We start from the raw sequence: 18,884 nt of genomic DNA on the forward strand, positions 1-18,884 counted from the left end.
TGGCACGTTTGGTAGCCAATTAAGCTAAATATCAATCTTAAGCTTCTGATTTCTGCTACACTTTGAGCGAAAAATTGGGGTGTTTTGTTTTGAGCAGAATATGAAATAATGAAATTTGTCGCAATTGTGTTTGAAATAAGCTTATATAAGTAGAATTACATGGTTTTCATTGTGATAATGAATTCTAAGTCTCTGTTTATTTTGGCATAAAATATATTTTGAGAAAGGTTGTTTCTATTTTTGAGTATTTGACATAGTGTAAAATATTGGTCAACCTGAAATGTTTTCAGTTGATCAAGAAAAATAACATTCACGAGTATAAAAGCTTGAACAATTTTTCGCCGCTCTCCTACGTACACGGTACATCTCCAGGCAGACAACTATGAGAGGGTATGAGAGGATTCTTATGAAGCTTATCTATCCGAGCAGGTAAGTCCTATAAAAGTCCTCTCACAATTGTCTGTCTCGATCAATTATAAGCAATATGGGCAAACAATTTTATCGGATCTTAATCCTACTCATAAAAGGCCTTATAGTCTTACACACTATCTTCCTTCGTATCCCCTCTTTGTCGCCTTTCTTTTTCATCTCGTAACTCCTCATATTATATGAAAATACCGTACAATCTAAACACCGAAAAAGCTTTTTTCAACCATGTATAGGCCGGTTGCAAACAAAGAGCGAAAAATAGCTACTTTTTTCGACATAAAACATTTCCAACAAAATATTTACGTTGAAATAAACCGGCCTAAGACGAATTTCATTTTGGCACTGAAACAAATCCTTTATTGTGGAAGGGTTGATGGCTTCTAAGACTATATATGTATTCTGTAAAGGATTAAACTGCTGGGATTGGGAAGACTAAAGACTTTGAGGGCCCATATATGAACAAGTTCGAAAAAAAAAAAAAAAAATCGAATAGAAAAAGTTCAATATGTTTCAATTCTCTCAAGGCATGCCGTTTTGCAGATCAAGCCAGTGGAGAAAAAGTTTTTACCGTCTCCACTTTACTTACATTGATAATTAACATTAATGAGCTGGCAATGGTTCCTTCTAACCAGGTTTGGACAAGGGTTGTTGCATAATTTTCTGGATTATGACATAACTTGGTACCTTCAAACAACTAAAGTACTTCAAAAAAAAAAAAAAAACAACTGCAACTTCAACCTAACAGATATCTCTTCTTTTCTTTTCTTTTTTCAAGAAATTCATTTGTTCTTATTGAGTGATTAATTGGGCCAACGAGAGAAGCAGATAAATTCTTATTTGTTAAAGTATTTATTAAATAATTAAATTTATATTTTCTTAAGACTATCAAATGGGCTTCTCATTTTTTAGACACTTTTGAGTTGAACTGAATTTATAACACTTCAGTGTCATATTGGAAAAATATGAGTAACCCACATAGTAAGTAGTTTATAAGAGATAATCATGAGTGTTAAGTTTCACATTGTTTAGTTATTATGTGAAACCATATAATCGGTTTTACAAATTCTAAAGAGCTTTTCATATTCTAAAAGTTTACAAAGAACGACGAGATTGTGGAAGGTGATTTGTTGAATGTTCTTTCTACTATTCAAAACTAGGGTCGCCATTCTGATTGGCTAAGTGAGCCTATTATTGGTCCAGTCTCTGTGAATAAGCAGAATATATTCTTTTATTCTCTTCCATTCTTTGTAACTTATGTAAATTTGTTAGTGTATACCTAAATATGCATTAGGCTATTGAACAAAGTAAAATCTATAGATCCTGATCAAAATGGATGACATGCTCATTTTAAGTGCTCAAAAATGCAAATAATGAACTATCTAAAAGTCAAAGTGTGATAGTTTTATAATTTTGGTTAATTTGTCTTTGCCTCATGCTCAAAATTTTGAAGTTAGGAAGGAATCCAACCAATTATTACGAGTGTTTCATTTAAACAATGAGCTACTCCACTTGAGCCCCATTGCCTGCTTTTGATGTTCTATAAGATATTATGGAATCCAAAACAAGAGTTAGGTGTTTCAACTAAACACACCCTAGAAGAGAAAGGATGCAACAACTCCATTTTATCATCTCCACTCCTCTTTCGAATCTCCTCATAAAACTCTCCTTAGACTATATATATACCCCACAGAGAATACTCCCCTCATCAACACAAGGGCACTCAAACATTCTCTTAGCTTTTTAACTTCTTCACACCCCCAAAATGGCCAAGCTTTCCCTTTTCACCACCAACACACTCAAAGGCATCACCTGTCTCTTGCTTCTAGCGATCACCATTGGCTGCGCCACCTCAGCTAGAATCCTTGGCGAAGTGGACCCACAACCTCCGATCCTCCCATACCCACCCCAATCAGCCAATCCTGCAGCAACAATTGTCCCAATTTTAACTCCACAGGTTGGTCCCACTGCAGCATTACCAAGTGGTCAAATCCCTGCCACCACGGTGGCTGATGATGATGTTGATGTTGATGTGGCACCGGTAGCTAGTCCAGATGTTGAGCCAGACATTGACTCACCACAACCCGAACCAGAAGAACCTGATTCGCCGCAACCCGAACCAGAAGAACCTGATGCTGTGCCAACCCCTGCTGATGTGGCTCCTGTGGCTGGTCCTGCCATCACATCACCAACTGGCCCAGTTGCCCCTGTGGCTGCCACCGCCACTGCCACAGTGGCAAAACCTGGTGGCCCACAAGCTCCTGGGTTGACTTTTTTCATGCACGACATCCTAGGTGGCACACACCCATCAGCCAGGGTGGTCACTGGGATCATAGCCAATACCCAAATCAACGGCCTCCCTTTCAGCATACCCAACAACAACATCTTCCCAGTCAGCGGTGGGGTCCCACTGAGCGACGCAAACCTCAACGGTATCCTCAACAACAACAACCTGCCCTTCCTCGCTGGCCTCAACGGCGTTGGCCCCCAAGCCTCCACTGTCCTCCAAAACAGCGGCAACAACAACATCGTTAACGGCGGAAACAACCTGCCTTTCGTCACCGCCGGTCAGTTGCCATCCGGTGCCACGCTCCAGAAGCTACTGTTTGGGTCGCTGACGGTGATCGACGACGAATTGACGGAGGGTCACGTGCTGGGTTCCGCTGTGGTTGGCAAAGCGCAAGGGTTTTACTTGGCGAGCTCGTTGGACGGGACGAGCCAGACGATGGCAGTGACTGTGTTGCTGCACGGTGCTGGTGGTGGCGATCACCATCAAGAGGTGGTGGAGGATACGGTCAGCTTCTTCGGGGTGCATCGGACGGCGTCGCCGGAGTCTCAGATTACGGTGGTTGGTGGGACCGGGAAGTATGAGAACGCCAAAGGGTATGCTACGGTGGAGACGCTTCATCCGGAGGATCAGCACACAACGGACGGCGTGGACACGATCCTGCAGTTCAGTGTTTACCTTTATGAGTAGCGAGTGTTTGTGCTTTTGGGTTGGGTAATTATGATTTACCTGGTCATTCTAGTGGGTGTGCCTTTTTCAGTATCTGTTTGATGTATCTTTCTATCATGTGAAATTTGAATGATAATAATGTTGTTTATATTAATCGTTGCTTTTTCCCAAAACTTTATGTTCAAGTAATTTCCTCTCTCTATATATATGTGTGTGTATATCAATGGGTTCTTGGTGGATTCTTCACTCAATGAAATCAAAATAATCAAAGTTAATACGTACCCAGGGAGATTATGGTCTTAATCTCTTCTTTGTTTTTTGAATGATATGGGCTTGATCCCTTAATCAATGGCTTAAGTCCCTCAAAATTAAATTGATTTAATTAATTAACTGATGTTTCATTGTTAGTTGTAAAGACCAATAATCTTATATAGTTCAGCACAGCTGAACTTAAGCCAATAAATTCCATATCCCACATTAGCGACGTATATATGTGTTGGTAAAACCTGATTTCATGACTCCTCATTTTGGTCCGAACTTTAATAATTTATGGACGGATGGACCTCTGGTGATAATGTTAGTGAATAATATTGCCATAGGAACACTAGCTACAAGATAGAATAATGTTAGTGATAAAAAATGGGCCGCTTCTCATTATTGTTATGAAAGCATTCTCATCTCTTTCTTTCTCTTTCTTTCTTTGGCTGGTATAAGGACGGGAAAGACCCGTCTTAACCCCTCCCTATTTTACTTTTCTACCACAGAAAAAAAAATAAATAAAAAATAGTGTTAGTGAACATGCAGGTGAAATTTATAATGCTGGAGGCCACATATATCTCAAGGCCCTTGATCTGCAAAACTTTAAGAAGCTGGTTTATCAAAAAAAATTTGTCTAAAGTATGACTTTTGGCTTTCAAATATGGGTTGTAAAATTGATCACTCAAGGCCATGAATGTAAGCATACAGTGCTGGAGAGATTTACTTTTTGGAGAGTTTTGTTAATGAGATTATAATATAATATATATTATTAGGATACCACTCAATCCAAAAATTTAAGCTAATGAAATTGGGCTGAATTATGTTATATTAGTATTAACCACCTAATTGTTTCTTCCCTTTTCCCTTTTAAAAAAAAAAAAAAAAAAAACCCACTTATTTTTTCACCTAATGGGTATATATACTCTGTGATTTCCCTCTCACATGTGAATCCATCGCCACATCTGCACTCCCCTTGAAGGAAAGTTCTTTTACCATGGGAGAGTTTTTTGCTGCCGGTGGTCGTTGTTCAACAGCTCCTTTACAGATCTATGCAGTGCCTTCCTTACAATTACAATCATTTAACCGTGATTGTTGTCTTTACCACATAGGACTCTTCATGGAGTTCTTGTGCATCCCTGAACCACCTTGTGCAGCCCCTCTACAGGCCCAGCTTATTTATGGTTTTTCTGGAACCATGAATGAAATTATTGCCTACTGTTTGGTCATTTTGGACTTTTCCTTGTATCATTCCCTATATTTGTGCTGTAATATTCGTTTGGGCTTTGTTGTTAGGGTGTCCACCCTTTTGTTTATGTTTGATCCCATGTAACCCAGTTTTCCTTATTTGATTTTCTTTTTTTTTAAAAAAAAAGTATTCACGCAGCATCACCAAGAGGTTAATGCTCACAACTATGTATGCAAGCCATGCGCTTCTTTAGTCATCTCTACCACCATACCACATCTACACTCTCCTTGAAGGGAAGTTCTTTTACCAAGTGTTCATGCTCATGCATGATCATCACCAAGAGCTCAACACTCACAACTATGTATTCAAGCATGTCATGCGCTTCTTTAGTCTACTCTACCATGCATCATACTGTGTTTAACACTTACCATGTCAAACCTTTGGTTCTAATATCGCTATTGAGGAGGTAAATAATGTTGTATACCACATTTTTATTTCGCAACTATCTTATAATGTTGACGTGACAACCTCAACCAACTATTGAATTTTGTTTTCAACAAGAACTGGTCCAAGTGTTGATTGAAGCTATCTTATGAACATTGTAGAATAAAAGTGTGGTTTCTAGAATTGTTTTTGGGGAGATTGATTCCTTAGGAAATTATTTTAAGTAGACCATAATATGACATATTATGACACCACATTACCCAAGAGCATAAACTAATGAGTTTGGGCTCAATTATATTATATTAATCACTTATATTTATGATATGTTTTCAATGTAAGACTTAATTACTCAACGCATAAGTCGAACCATTTTTTCTTTTTCTTTTTTGAATTGGTATTCCCAGATTTCATTACTCCAAAAAAACTTACTCGTTACTTACAGTCTCTAGAATACAATCGGGAATTTCCTCTCTCCGTGTTAGCTGATTGCTTCACATGCTTTTTGTATAGCTTTCAGCCTTTCACCACCTCCAGGGAATCCCCCTCCATTATGACGTGAGTGATATCCAGTTGCCTCCACATGTCGAATCATGTTAAATATTGTTATCTTTTATGGATATTTCTATTTTATTAATTGTTGATATAAACTATCGAAAGCCCACTAGAGGCCCACCAAAGTCCATGGGCTCACGGCCTCATCTTTGAAAGTACTTATTTCTAGTGATGTAGAAGGAAAGGTTAACCCTAAAAGAAGGGAATCAATAAGGTAGACCGTAGACCCAACTAAATCTAGTGCTATAGTAGGAAATGTTAGCCCTATAAGAAAGGGAATTAATAAGGTACACCCAAAAAGAAAGATTTCCGTGATGATCCGAGTGTCTGCAATCGGCAGCCCTCGACGAGTCACTCGTGTCTGTTCTTTTTTACTTTATCTGGCTGGATTGCAACGGTGCGGTCAACTTTATAGTTTTATGTATATTTCTATTTTATTAGTAATTATATGAGTATGCTTCCGTTAATTAACCACAAATTCCAATAGATTGATATCAAAGCTTACAAATTCACTAAATCAAAAAAAAAAAAAAAAAAAAAAGCTTACAAATTCACAAATAATTTAAAAACATTGCTCTCTAAAGAGCTTACATCCTCAAATGCCATCCTCCTTAGGATCACAATAGAGTTAAATATTAAAAACTAAAAACCCACAAATATTGATGTCTGAGAAACACGTACAAACGCATCAAATGATCAGTAAGTTACATAAACAGTGAACTCCAGCAACGTCTCCAAGCCGTCAGTCTCATGCTGATTATTGGTCATATCGTATGTCTTAACCGTCGCAAATCCTTTCGCGTTAACATACTTCCCAGTTCCGCCCATGATTGCCAGCTGCGACTCTGACACGGAAGTCCTATGGATCCCGAAGAAGCTAAGGCTGTCAGCATAACGCCCGCTCTCAAACATAACCGTAAATGCCATGGTCTGGCCGGTACCGTCTTCCGAGCTCCCCACGTAGAATCCTTGTGCCTTTCCGACCAATCCTGACCGGAGCTCGTGGCCCTCGGTCAGCTCATCGTCAAACACGGTCATGGTGCCGAACATGAGCATCTGGAGAGTGTTCCCTGATGGGAGTTGACCGCCGTTGACGACTGGAACGTTTCCGAATCCGCCGTTGTTTTGCATCACTGCAGTTGTGGCCCCACTGAGGCCGGTGAGTAATGGAATGTTGTTGTTGTTGTCGACCACACCGTTATCACCGTTGCTGACTGGAAGGACTGCCCCGTTGGGCTTGGCAAATGGGAGTTGACCGTTGATGGATGGGTTGTTGACTATCCCTGTCACGGCTTGAGCTGTTGGGTTTGACCCTCCGAGTATGTCGTGCATGAAAAAGGTTAAGGTGAGTGGTGTCTCAACTTCATTGGTTGCTGAGGTGGCAGACAAAATGGTGAGGGTGAGGAACAAAAGGTAGGCTATGGTGCTCTTGGTTGTGTTAGAGAGGAATCTCTGGGTTTCCATTGGGAAGTCTTTGCTAAGAAATGAGATAAAAGAGAGTTTTGAGAAGACTTGTCTTTGCTGTATTAATGGCTGATGTGTGGAAGTATGATAACTGTGCGTATATATATATAGCTTGAGCTTTGAAATGGGAGTTGATGAGATGGATTTGGTGTATGTTTTGGTTTGGACGCCCAATTTTTATGTCAATTTGAAATAGACCCACCAGCTAGCTAGTTTGAATAGGAGTCGATGAGATGGAGTTGCTGCATTTTTTTATGTTAGATCCTAACTTTGAATGAAGTTGATCCTGAGAACAAATATGTTGAAACTTCTTAGTGGATGAAAAAAGAATGATTTGGCTAGGACAAGGGTTTAGGTCACCTAAGAATATAATAGACTTATTTGGCTTGGGACTGCAAAAATGGGTTTGCAAGCTGAAATAATCTCATTTAGAAGGAAAAGTACTGTACCTACAACTTTTTAATAATTTGTTGGCACGTGTCCGCATGTGATTAGAAGGTGTTAAAAACTTTTTAGTGACTGACGTAGCTTTAAGCAAGTTGTAAGCCGTAACATTCTTCCATTCACCAAGCGGATAGAGGTAAGTTGTTGTAGAATCTAATAGTATGTCATGAATTACCTTCCAAAATATTGAACATGTTAATAAAATTAAGGGGTAATTTCACTGAAGACCTCTGATCTTTCACTCGATTTGACAAACCCCTCTTAAACTTCAAAATTTCACAATTTAGTCCCCTGAACTTTTAATTGCTCTTAATTTAAATCACTCCATTAAATTTAGCCATTAAAAATACCAAAAATGACCAAAATATCCATGATTTTCATTTTTTTCAAATAAAAAAACGTTTTGGAATTAAGGATAAAGTTGAAATTTTATAAAAAAAGTCAAGGGTATAAATGTCATTTAACGTTTAAAATTTGACGGAGGGGTCTAAATTAATTGCAATTGAAAGTTCAAGTGACTAAATTGAGAGATTTTGAAGTTTATGGGAAGTTTATCAAATCGGGTGTAAGTTTAGAGATTTTCAGTAAAGTTACCTCTTGAATTAATCTACAGCTTTTCATTATGGTTATCATAATTCTTCAAAATTATTCCTATATAAAGTTATGCAAATCCTCTGTTTCTTGTTTTGAAAGGTTGGTAATCCTGCTATCCCCTGGTTTTACTTACAATATAAAAGAATCCGTATTTGAGACGGAGGGAGGAGAGACTGGCATAGGCTATGGCTCCCTTCAATTCCCAAGAACAAAAAAATTTTGAGGTATATATATATATATATATACATACTACTGACTCTTAGCGTTAAAAATTTTTAACCCATGGCCCCTGTTCATGATAATTTCTGGCTCCGTCGAACTGGTATTAAAAACTCTTCATAATACTTGCAAATCGAAAGGCAAGTTGCTGCACTAACCAAATATTTTGAAACTTCAATACTTGAATTGAATAAATAGTAAAATGAAAAAGAATTTGACGCAAAGATCATGATACAAAAATCCCTCAGAAATACGAGAACTCTTGATAAATATCAATACTCATATATGAACAAACTGAATCTACATCTATATCTCTTCACACTTTTTTTTTTTTTCACTCGGACCAAAACGATTGTTATATACAGAAATATGTTTTCAAGAATGGTTCTCAATTTCTCATACAATATAGATATCCGCCAAAAACACAACACTAGTGTTCAAAAAGTGTCCATGCTAACAACCTCTGCTGCAAGCTCATCAATCAATAATCTTTCTATTTCTCTACCTATAAAATCGATATCTTCTCCTAAATCTAAAGATCCCAACTCCTTTTCCAGCACTTTCATTGTTGGGTCCTTGCTCATTTCCTGTTCTTGGCTGACCAGCAACCTCCACAACTCTTCCTCAATCATATCCTGACTCAGCCTGGGGTTAAATATTTTTGATGCAGGCTTTGCCCATTTGGGAATACCCATGTATGGCTGGAGCATCTCTATCAGCCCTGAATTTATTCTGTCAAAGAGAAGCCGCCTTTCCGATCTCTTCCAGGAAGCATGCTCACCACACTTTTTTTCCAGGGTCTCGAAAATTGAAAGGCTTATTGGGCATTCTGGAGAGTGCCAGGTACCGAAGTTCATTTCGAGGATCCGGCCATGAAAACCTGCCTCGGTTATGACATCAATAAGGTAGGAGAAATCCCTACCCTCTTCAACTCTAAACAATCTCATTAAATCTTTGTTTTCTTCAGGGTCGTCTACAGATCCTTCCCCGGAATCTTCATCGCTTGACACAATAATTTCATGTCCTTCTGAGTGTGTTTCTGAGAAATCTGATATCAGAAAGTTGCATTCATCAATGCAGCCAAAGAGGGGGGGAAATATATACAGGAAGAACTTGAACTAAAGAAGGTGGGTTAATATTATGAGACAGTCCTAATGAACTCACCACAGATGTCACTGCTGACACTCTCTAAGAACTCAGAATCTTCTTTGAAATGTGGTTCCAGAACTGAAACTGGACTAGGATGATAAGCCTCTTCCAAGCTTGATATGGATTCTTGCCCTGTGTGAGAGCACTGTGAGAAAACAGAACCTTCTTCACAGAATCCAACTGATGTTTCCTACAATTCATGACAAAATTCAGTAGTGATGAAGCAAAATATTGGTAAGATAAATCTAAAGATAAGTTAACACAACAAACTTTCAAGATAGAAATTCAGAATTGGCATGAGAATTGAAAATATTGAATCTATATGAGAATCATTCATACAAAAACACACATGCAGCAGCTATAAACTAACAATTGGGATTTACAAAAGACCAAATGTAGAAGAAGAAGAAGAAGAAGATCCATGGTGTTAGATTCTAGACACCGCAGACAGACGTTAATTTTTATTTCAAGCATAAAATAAACTGATGATTTTGAATCACACTTGAAACTGTGATTTCATATCATTCTATGAAATTTTAAATTGTACTTAAAAAGCTGATAAAAATGTTGAAGTTTTCAGGTACGATACAAATTGGTTAAATTAATGAGAGCTTAGCAAATATAAATAAATTCATTGACTGTCTCATAAGAGAGAAACATCAAACCTGCTGAATCAAAGTATCCGAGGCATGACTAGAATCAGAATTTGTCTCTATGATGCAGGGAGCTGGTTCAAACTGCTCTTCCTTGGCATTTCCAGAAGGCCTGCCCACAAGGTTACTCTCTGCATCAGTCACATCAGTTGCCATGCTCACCGAGGCAACACAAAAAACTGATGGCTTAGGAAGAAGGGCGTTCTGTTCAGACATGTTCTCAAGCTTGTTCTTCAGCTTAGCTTCCACCACCCTTGTATCTTGTACAATGTGATTAGTTTCTTGACCAGAGAAAGAAGAACTAGAACTCGATGACTGAGGACCCACAAAATCCTGATTAGACAGACCCTTCTCAAATTTGTTCTTCACCTCATCTAGAACCACACACATCTCTTCTACAGTATGATTACTTTCCAAATCCAAGCAGGAAAAAGAATATGATTTCTTATAGCTGAATAAGTTTCTATATTCTAAACCATATTTCTGGTTCAAATTTTGGTTTCTTGACCTGTGCTGTCCACGATTAACAGACTCTTCCAGACTCAAATACAGGTCACTTTGAAGACCTTCATATCTGGTCCCGATTCTAGTACTCCCAGTGGCAGAGGAGAATGCAGGAAGAGAACTGGACCTTGGTAAGTTTCTGACAGAGCCGTTCTTCAAATCATCCTTGCTGATGCCTAAATGATTGCCCGAGTTCACATGTCCATCATTTGGACCAGTTTGATTGCTCAGGCCATACTTATTAGGTTTGTAATTGACATTTTTTGTCCCATTTTCATCATCAGGCATAGCAAGCAATTCACCCAGAGTACTGGCTTGACCAGCGAATCCATCTTTTTGAAACTTGTAGTTCATCTTCCCTTGTTCAGAGATTTGTTTTTTGGCTTCCCTGGTGACATATGACCCATGTGAAAAAGAAAAGAACTTGCATTGATTCTTTAAATAATAAAAGTTTGAAGGCACCATCATCTGAGACTGTTTAACAAAGGTGCCATCAACCCTCAACCCTGACCTCGATAACTTTTTTGGAATCCTGATTGTGCCATGCCTTGTTCGATTGGTAACTTCTCTTGAAATTTCACTGGACACTCCAGGCCATTGCCTAGTAGGTTCAATGTCATAGGCCAAATTCTTCCTCTCTTTCACTTCAATGTGTAATTTCCTATTTTCAGGAGCAGGAACATCTTTTAACTTCCTATCACTCAAAAAAGAGCCTTTATAAGAACTAGATGAAGAGAAACAACGTGCATCATTCTCAGCCTTGTCATGGTTTGGTTCCAAAATAACAATTTTTTTGCGGGGATGCTCACTGTTCGACTCCAATCGAGATCTTGAAAACTCGCATATATTATCAAGACCAAATTCTCTATAGGAATTTCTAACAAGGCCATTCTCAGGTTTCTGCAGTAATTTAACATTTCCATGTACAGTTGTCCTCCCTAAATTCCTACGTTTGTCAGTATTTCTACTGTAAGAAGTACATGATGACTTCGAGACTGTACCATGCCCAGACTGTGGGTCAGGAGGGACACCTTTCCAATATTGTGAGTGCTTGGTAAACAAAGAATCTGGTTCTTGGAAATATTTTGGAAAAAGATCCTTCTTAGAATCTGTAATGTCCATTGCATCTTGAAGTTCCTTCTGGTTTTGGTGCTTCCTATCCCCTGAAATGCATTTTGAATCTAAAAAATTATGCCTTATGAATGCCACTTTTTCTTCTGATGAACTTGAGCTTAGTTTCCCATCTTCAACTGAAAGGTTATGGTGCTTATATCCATTTAATTTATCCAATACTCTAAATATGTAACTTAATTCCTTCTGCTCTTCAATGCTCATCCTAAATGAAGCACGCTCATTGGATGAACGCTTCTCCCGGACACCTATAGATGCAACTCTCTGTAAATAGTAATCAGAAAGCACTCTTTGTTGTTTTTGGACAGGCTGCTGAGGCGGGAGTTCATCAAGACCCATCAATCTTGCAATAACGCTTGGCATTTGCTCTCTAGATTCCATTTCTGTTGACAGTCTTTCACTAGTTTGAATAAACACTCACTAAAACTCAAGTGTCTTTTAGAAAATGAAAGTAGAAATCTGCATCAAACAGAGAGATTGCTATATGAAGAAGGAAACATATAGTAATTACTGCCATCTAATTACGAAAAATTAAAGTAAACAATTAATCAAAATTTTAAATCCCCATAAGAACAAAAACAATAAAAGGCTACTTACCATTTCTTCCTTTGTCGTACTGCCACGGCAACAAGAAAAATCAGATTCAAAATTTGGAGCAATTGTGAGTCTTGAAACCTCCCTCCTTCCTGGAAATTTGATTCTATAAGATTTAAATATGCCAATAGACCTCAATTAAAAAAAAAAAGGCTTCCAAAGAACAGGAAATAGTTCATGGCGTTCGACAAACAACAACAAAAACTACATTTTAAGCCTAAACAGGGTCAAAAAGAGCATATAAAAAAAAGAAAATCCCCGTAGAATCGGGAACATCATATCCTAAATCATATCTATCAGCTTTGAAGAGAATAAAGAAAAAAGGAAAACTACATAATAAATAACTCGAACATATGAAAGGCAGAAGTTAACCTCGCTTTGAGAGGCCCATGTGAGCGTCCTGTGAGATCTAGAAATAATTTCTAGACACTCCAGGAATACAAAATAGTAAAGTTTCAAGCAATCAACTCTCAGAGACCAAATGATTGAGACAACTTTTTTTCGTACGCAGTTATTAGAAATTTAGAACAACAATGAAACAACCAAACAAGTGTAAAGTGCATGAGTAATCGGTACCTACCTTCATGTGTAATTAAAAAGGACAATCCCATACAGTAATCCTTCAAAACACTTTCACAGTAATTACAACCACCCTACGGTCCATTGAAACACAAACTAAACAGAATCATATTGATGCCACTAAAACAACAGCACATCCTTACTAAATTCCCACAAGAAATAAAACCCACTTTGACAAAAGCACACGCAAAAATCAAAACCCAACAAAATCACGAATCCCAATTTCCCCCTTACTAAGGGGAAAAAAAAGGGCCAAGACCAAGAAATTAATTAAAAAATATATATAGAAGTGCTGACCTTTTTCACTCAATTCTCTTCATCATGACAACGATTCTGGCTTTCGATGCGTACCCATAATTCAAATCCTTTATCGCATGCAAGAATTCTCATCGAACCCACTTCATTTGCAACGATCATGAATCTACCAAGAGAGCTCCAAATCACTTCCCGGTCTTGATTATGAATCAAGCAAGAAAAAGACGCGCCGACATACAGGCGGAGTTGGTCAACCAAAAATGCTATCAAATAAAACGTCAAAATCGGCGGAAAAACTTTTCTTCCCTGGGCACGGAAATTTGGTCGGCGAAGCGCGGCGAAGCGAATATGGGAAATTGGTATGGATGTATATTTGGTTAGAGAAACGGAACTGGAAGAAGTAGAGACGCGTCTGTGAAAGAAATAGCTGAGAAAACGACTGAAACGATGAGAAAACAGAGAGAAAATGTGGGAGATTTGTGAGCGTGTATGTGTTGGATTGGTGGGGATCCTTTTTTTTTTTTTTTTTAATAATTTGTCGTTTCTACTACTACGCGCGAATAATTATTGTCCTGTTAGCGTAGTTCGCGCCACAGAGAAAAGGCTTTTTTAACTAGAGTTTGATCTGTCCACAAAGATTTTTGCTAAGGAGAGATTTTTTTTTTTTTTTTTGGACATGTCTCCACAAGAGGGTGAAGTGGGATTCGAATTAGTGACATCCGATTCATAAGACGTGGTCCTAACCGATTGAGTTATCTCTCAAAAACTTTTTTTTAAAATTTATTTAGAGTATCTCGTTCATCTTGATAACACTCATTTTACAGCCTCCAATTACTACGTGACACTGATACATCATCAATTAAAAAAAAATGCAAAAAGTAAAAATGAGAACAATTACACCAAATAAGATAAAAAAAAACCCTTAGCAGACAAGATCCGACCCACGACGTGGGTCCGTGTGAGACCCACGCGCGGGTTTGGCAGGCGGTGAACGCTTCAAATCTTGTCGGCCGTGACCCGCCTCAAAACCCGTTTCTAATGCCTTAAAACATGTTTCTAATACCTCAAAACTCGTTTCTAATTACTCAAAACCCATTTCTAATACTTCATTCAAAACTAAAACCTAGAAGGGGAAGGTTAACCTTTAAGGATTTTATCAACCTAAAATCTAATGTATTTTAGTCTAAGTTATTTTTGTGCACTTTTTATGTTTTTACTTATATGTCGATTATTGTTTGGGGGCTATAAAATGGGTGTTATCAGGATAGTCATGATAAAAGGTTTTCTCCTTTAAACTCAATTATTATTTTTAAATTAAATTTTATGACATCAAATACTACCAGTTTTATCAATCCAACGTTTATTATTTTAATGTTCACAATATTTTAAAATTTAATAAATATTAATACAATAAAATTCCAATCATTTAATTTGAAAATAGTGATTATGTTTTAAAGAGTTATACATATTCGAATATCCAAAGAATCAGAAATAACCATGATTTAAGAGAAAATTATTCCTTCAATACTAGATTAAGTAAGATTATTTGCTCCCTAAAAAAGAAAAGAAAAGAAAAGCTAAGATTATTTACATATTTTCTATGGAGATTTCATTTGTTGATTTTTAATTTTAAATTAACCATATAAATGAAAATATATATAAAAAAAATGTGTACAAGTAGTAATTTTCTCTTTATGTTAGGAATAAACCCTAAAGAGTAATGCTATAAGTCTTCCTATAATTCTTTTAAAATCATTTCAAATGTGATGTGACTTTTAAAATATCGTTGAATTTGAGATGTAATTTATTGACTTTAGATCTATTGATAATTTTAAAAGCTATATCATATTTGAGATGATTTTAGAAAGATTCTATGAAAGCTTATAGCATTACTTATAACTTGCATTTAGTGGGTGGAGAGTAGTGGAGGCAGGAAAGTGAGGGGTGGAAATAGAGAAATCTTGAGTAGAAGATTCGGTATATCTCCCACGTGAGATTTGTATGGGGTTCGTTTCTTTTCCATTTTTGGCCTTCTAGGGTCATAACTAGGGTTTCGGTTAAACCCTAGGGTTTCTGTTCCCTTGTCCCATAAAATTCAGGCTTTGGCGGCTAGGCCTACTTTTTTGTGACCCAGAAAGTCAACGTATTTTGGGCCTAATATTTAAGCATTAAGAGTTTTGTAATATCTCAATTAGGCCTAACTCAAGGCCCAGTAAAGTTTTAACAAGTTCTGAAGTGGTCGTTGGGCCCACGTTGGGCCTAAAACCACGCGTTGATGTTGAAATGTTATGTTATGTCAACGGAGGGGACATCGTCTTTAATTATGATTGAAATGAAATGAGTGAGAAAGCTGGTTTGGTAATGGTTTTAAAAATACAGTTTAGATATAAACTCGTTAGGTCAACACGACTTTATTAAAAAAATTTTAGGTGTTTTTTTTAGGGGTGAAATTTAAAACCGCCTAACCGCAACCGCTAACCGCTAACCGTTATAACCGTTAACCGCTAACCGCCTAACCGCCTAACCGCTTTGAAAGCGGTTAGTAAAAACCGCTAACCGCCTAGGCGGTTGCGGTTAGCGGTTAGTAGGTTTTAGAAATCCGCTAACCGCTAACCGCTTTTTTTTAAATATAATATATATTTATATATTATATATATATATATAATAACAATAAGTTGTGAGTTTATGAACTTTTTTTGGTTGATTGAAATGAGCCTGAAGCTTCAAGTTTAACCATATATGTTGGTTTTTTTGGTTGCTTGTGAGTTTATGAATTTGTTTGTGTTTTATTTAATTTCTATGTGTGAGTTTATGAACTTGCTTGTGAGTTTATGTATAAGACTACAAGTGAAGTGATGATTTTGTTGTAATTTTATTTGTATATTATATATATGATGTGTAGATTTGTAGAAGGTGGCCAACAAGATTTTGGTATATAGCAATTTTTAATGCTAAAATGGCCATGGAAAGGGAAAAAAAAAAATGTTTAAAATGAGAAAAAAAAATGTTTAAAGTGAGCCCAAAACCGGCCCAAACCCGGCCCAAAATCGGTCCAAAGAAAAAAGCCCAAAAAAAGCCAAAAAAAAAAACGGTTAGAAAAAAAGCGGTTATTCCAAAGCGGTTAACCGCTAACCGGGCGGTTAACCGCTACCCGGTTAGCGGAGGCGGTTAGTAAAATTTACTAACCGCCTAGGCGGTTGCGGTTAGCGGTTTTAGCCACTAACCACTAACCGCAACCGCTATTTCACCCCTAGTTTTTTTGGGAAATTGACTCCTTGGATTAATCAAAACTACAATAAACTCCCAACCGTCAAAAATTTTTAACAGCCGTTAGTCCACTCAAAACTCATCGTTTTATTTGATTAAAATATTAATTTTTTATTAATTTAATTTTAAAAATTAAATATTAAAAAAAAAAAATTTAAAGGGTGGCCAGGGGTGCCACCCCCCCCCTCCCCCCAACCCCTATTGGGTGGCTTGCAACCACCTCCAAGTGGTTTGGGGTGGCCAAACCACCTAAGGGGTGGCCGCCAAACCACCCAAGGAGTGGCGCGAGCCACCCATGGGTGGTTAGGGGTGGCTGCGAGCCACCCCATACCTCCTTGCCTGGGGGTGGCTTACGGCCACCCCATAGGGGTTGGGGGTGGCTAGGGGTGGCGTTCCCTTCAATTTTTAATTTTTAATTTTTATTTTTTTTTAGATTTAATTTTTTTAATTAAATTAATAAAAAATTAATTTTTTAATCAGATAAAACGAGGAGTTTTGAGTGGACTAACGACTGTTAAAATTTTTTGACGATAAGGAGTTTATTGTAGTTTCGATTGACTCAAGGAGTCAATTTCCGAAAAAAAAACACCTATGAAGTTTTTAATGAAAGCGCGTTGATCTAAGGAGTTTATATCTAAATTCCCTTTTTAAAATAAATGATAAAGTCCACATATCCCGTAAAGGCTTAAATTATCACCCATTTGACAATGTTTCTTTAAACTTTTACTTATAACAATGTTTTCCCTAAACCATTAAAACTTGCGCATAACCCACGCTATGCACAGGATTATTCATTATAATTTAATTTAAAAAACTTAAACGCATCTCATCTTACTTTTTATTATAAGTTAAAATAGGTGTATGCAAAAATCTATCACGCTTATTTTAATGAAAATAAATATTAAATGTTATACACCAGTACATTACTGAACATGTACTTAATGAAAAGTATAAAAGAAAAAAAAAATAGCAAGAAGAAAACTTGAATTCTGATTATCAAAATATTAATAAAAAATTAGTAGGAAACACTAATATTGTTGATGTGATACTTATTATATTTCAATACAAATAAAACCTACAAAGTTCTAATCATTTCAAAAAAATGCATAGTAAAATAAACAAAATCTTACAAAGAATATATATCATTTCTTCTTTTTTGAAATAATAGTCATTACTTTCTCATTAAAACAAATCAACCGATGGAACGGTATGCTCCATCGTTACAATGTCTGAGATACAATCAAAATAAAATCTTCACTTAATAAACAAAATCTTCTCTTCTTTTTAATACAAAATAAAACACATATTTCACTCAATATTTAATTCAATCAAATAAATCTCTTCAACACTTTCAAAAATGCTAGAAAATCCGAGTAAATCACAAAAAAGGAAAAAAAAAATCCAATAAAATATTCAAATGAATTAAAACATAAAATCTTATTGGTGTGATACCTAATATATTTTAATAGAATCAATACAAAGAAAATTTATAGAGAAACAAACATAAAAATAATCAATTTACTGTTATGAAAAATTTATATATAGATACACAAAAATAAATCCAAGTAACAAATTTTTTAATTAAACAGAAACCCTAGACAAAATCAAATAGAGTGCAAAAATAAACAAATTTTTTTTATTTTATAAGTACCTAATAAAACAAAATTTGCACTCAGCATTTAACGTGATCAGATAAATCCTCTTAAGTTCAATGTTTAATTATCTCTTTAGTGTTTCGAAAGAGTTTCTATTCTTTTTTTTTTTTTTTGCACAAAAATCAAATAAACACACTATAATCTTCCATTAGTCCACTAAAAATCCTATTATCTTAATTCAGAAGTCGCAATTTTTATCAAGGAACAAATTGAAAAAATTAAATAAATAAACAACCTACAAATACAGTTAATACTCAATTATAATTGTTTGGAGAGGGTTGTGTTATTCTTATTAAGGGTTCATTTGAGATTACAGTTTTAGTAAGAAAGATTTTAAAAATTGATTTTTTTAAAAATTGCGTTTTTGAAAGGTTAAGAATAAGAATTACTTCGGGATTGAGTATTTAGATTATTATTGTTGAAGAGTGGAGACAGAGAAAATAAAAGAAAAGAAAAAAAAAAGTTAATTATTGAAGCTGTAGTTTTTTTCAAGTAAAAAACATAAACATGGATAATTAAGAAGAAGAATTACTTCAGGTTGATTTTTTAGGTTG

General features: G+C 36.3%; 2 protein-coding genes and 1 pseudogene across 4 annotated transcripts; 1 reads left to right on the forward strand and 2 right to left on the reverse strand.

The window, feature by feature from the left end:
* The first annotated feature begins 2,061 nt into the window (after window positions 1-2,061).
* Window positions 2,062-3,536, forward strand: LOC132188291 (dirigent protein 24). The gene has a single exon (XM_059602711.2). It carries the CDS (start codon window positions 2,192-2,194, stop codon window positions 3,401-3,403), a length of 1,212 nt encoding a protein of 403 aa, XP_059458694.2. The 5' UTR covers window positions 2,062-2,191; the 3' UTR covers window positions 3,404-3,536.
* Window positions 3,537-6,518: 2,982 nt separating this feature from the next.
* LOC132188775 (dirigent protein 25 pseudogene) lies at window positions 6,519-7,286 on the reverse strand (annotated as a pseudogene).
* Window positions 7,287-8,886: 1,600 nt separating this feature from the next.
* LOC132187640 (uncharacterized) lies at window positions 8,887-13,882 on the reverse strand. 3 transcript variants are annotated; one of them, XM_059602026.2, is made up of 5 exons: window positions 13,451-13,882; window positions 12,578-12,666; window positions 10,358-12,363; window positions 9,708-9,882; window positions 8,887-9,591 (listed from the first exon to the last, which is right to left on the reverse strand). In XM_059602026.2, the coding sequence occupies exons 3-5, from the start codon at window positions 12,359-12,361 to the stop codon at window positions 8,981-8,983; spliced, it is 2,790 nt and encodes a 929-aa protein (XP_059458009.2). In that variant the 5' UTR covers window positions 12,362-12,363; window positions 12,578-12,666; window positions 13,451-13,882; the 3' UTR covers window positions 8,887-8,980. The 3 variants fall into 3 exon arrangements, with proteins under 3 accessions (XP_059458009.2, XP_059458011.2, XP_059458008.2); XM_059602028.2 differs by having other exon boundaries at window positions 8,887-9,582; window positions 10,358-12,439; XM_059602025.2 differs by having other exon boundaries at window positions 10,358-12,439.
* Window positions 13,883-18,884: the final 5,002 nt, after the last annotated feature.

Source organism: Corylus avellana, chromosome 6 (assembly GCF_965113065.1).
Source record: "Corylus avellana chromosome 6, dhCorAvel1.hap1.2, whole genome shotgun sequence".
Classification (NCBI taxonomy): domain Eukaryota; kingdom Viridiplantae; phylum Streptophyta; class Magnoliopsida; order Fagales; family Betulaceae; genus Corylus; species Corylus avellana.

Bases quoted from the DNA above. Each gene is read 5' to 3' on its own strand.
- LOC132187640 (XM_059602026.2), bottom strand. From the start codon at position 12,361: ATGGAATCTAGAGAGCAAATGCCAAGCGTTATTGCAAGATTGATGGGT. The intron at 9,883-10,357 runs GTTTGATGTTTC...CATGAATTGTAG, and splicing joins CGGATACTTTGATTCAGCAG to GAAACATCAGTTGGATTCTG. The intron at 9,592-9,707 runs GTGAGTTCATTA...TTCTGATATCAG, and splicing joins TGTCAGCAGTGACATCTGTG to ATTTCTCAGAAACACACTCA.
- LOC132188291 (XM_059602711.2), top strand. From the start codon at position 2,192: ATGGCCAAGCTTTCCCTTTTCACCACCAACACACTCAAAGGCATCACC.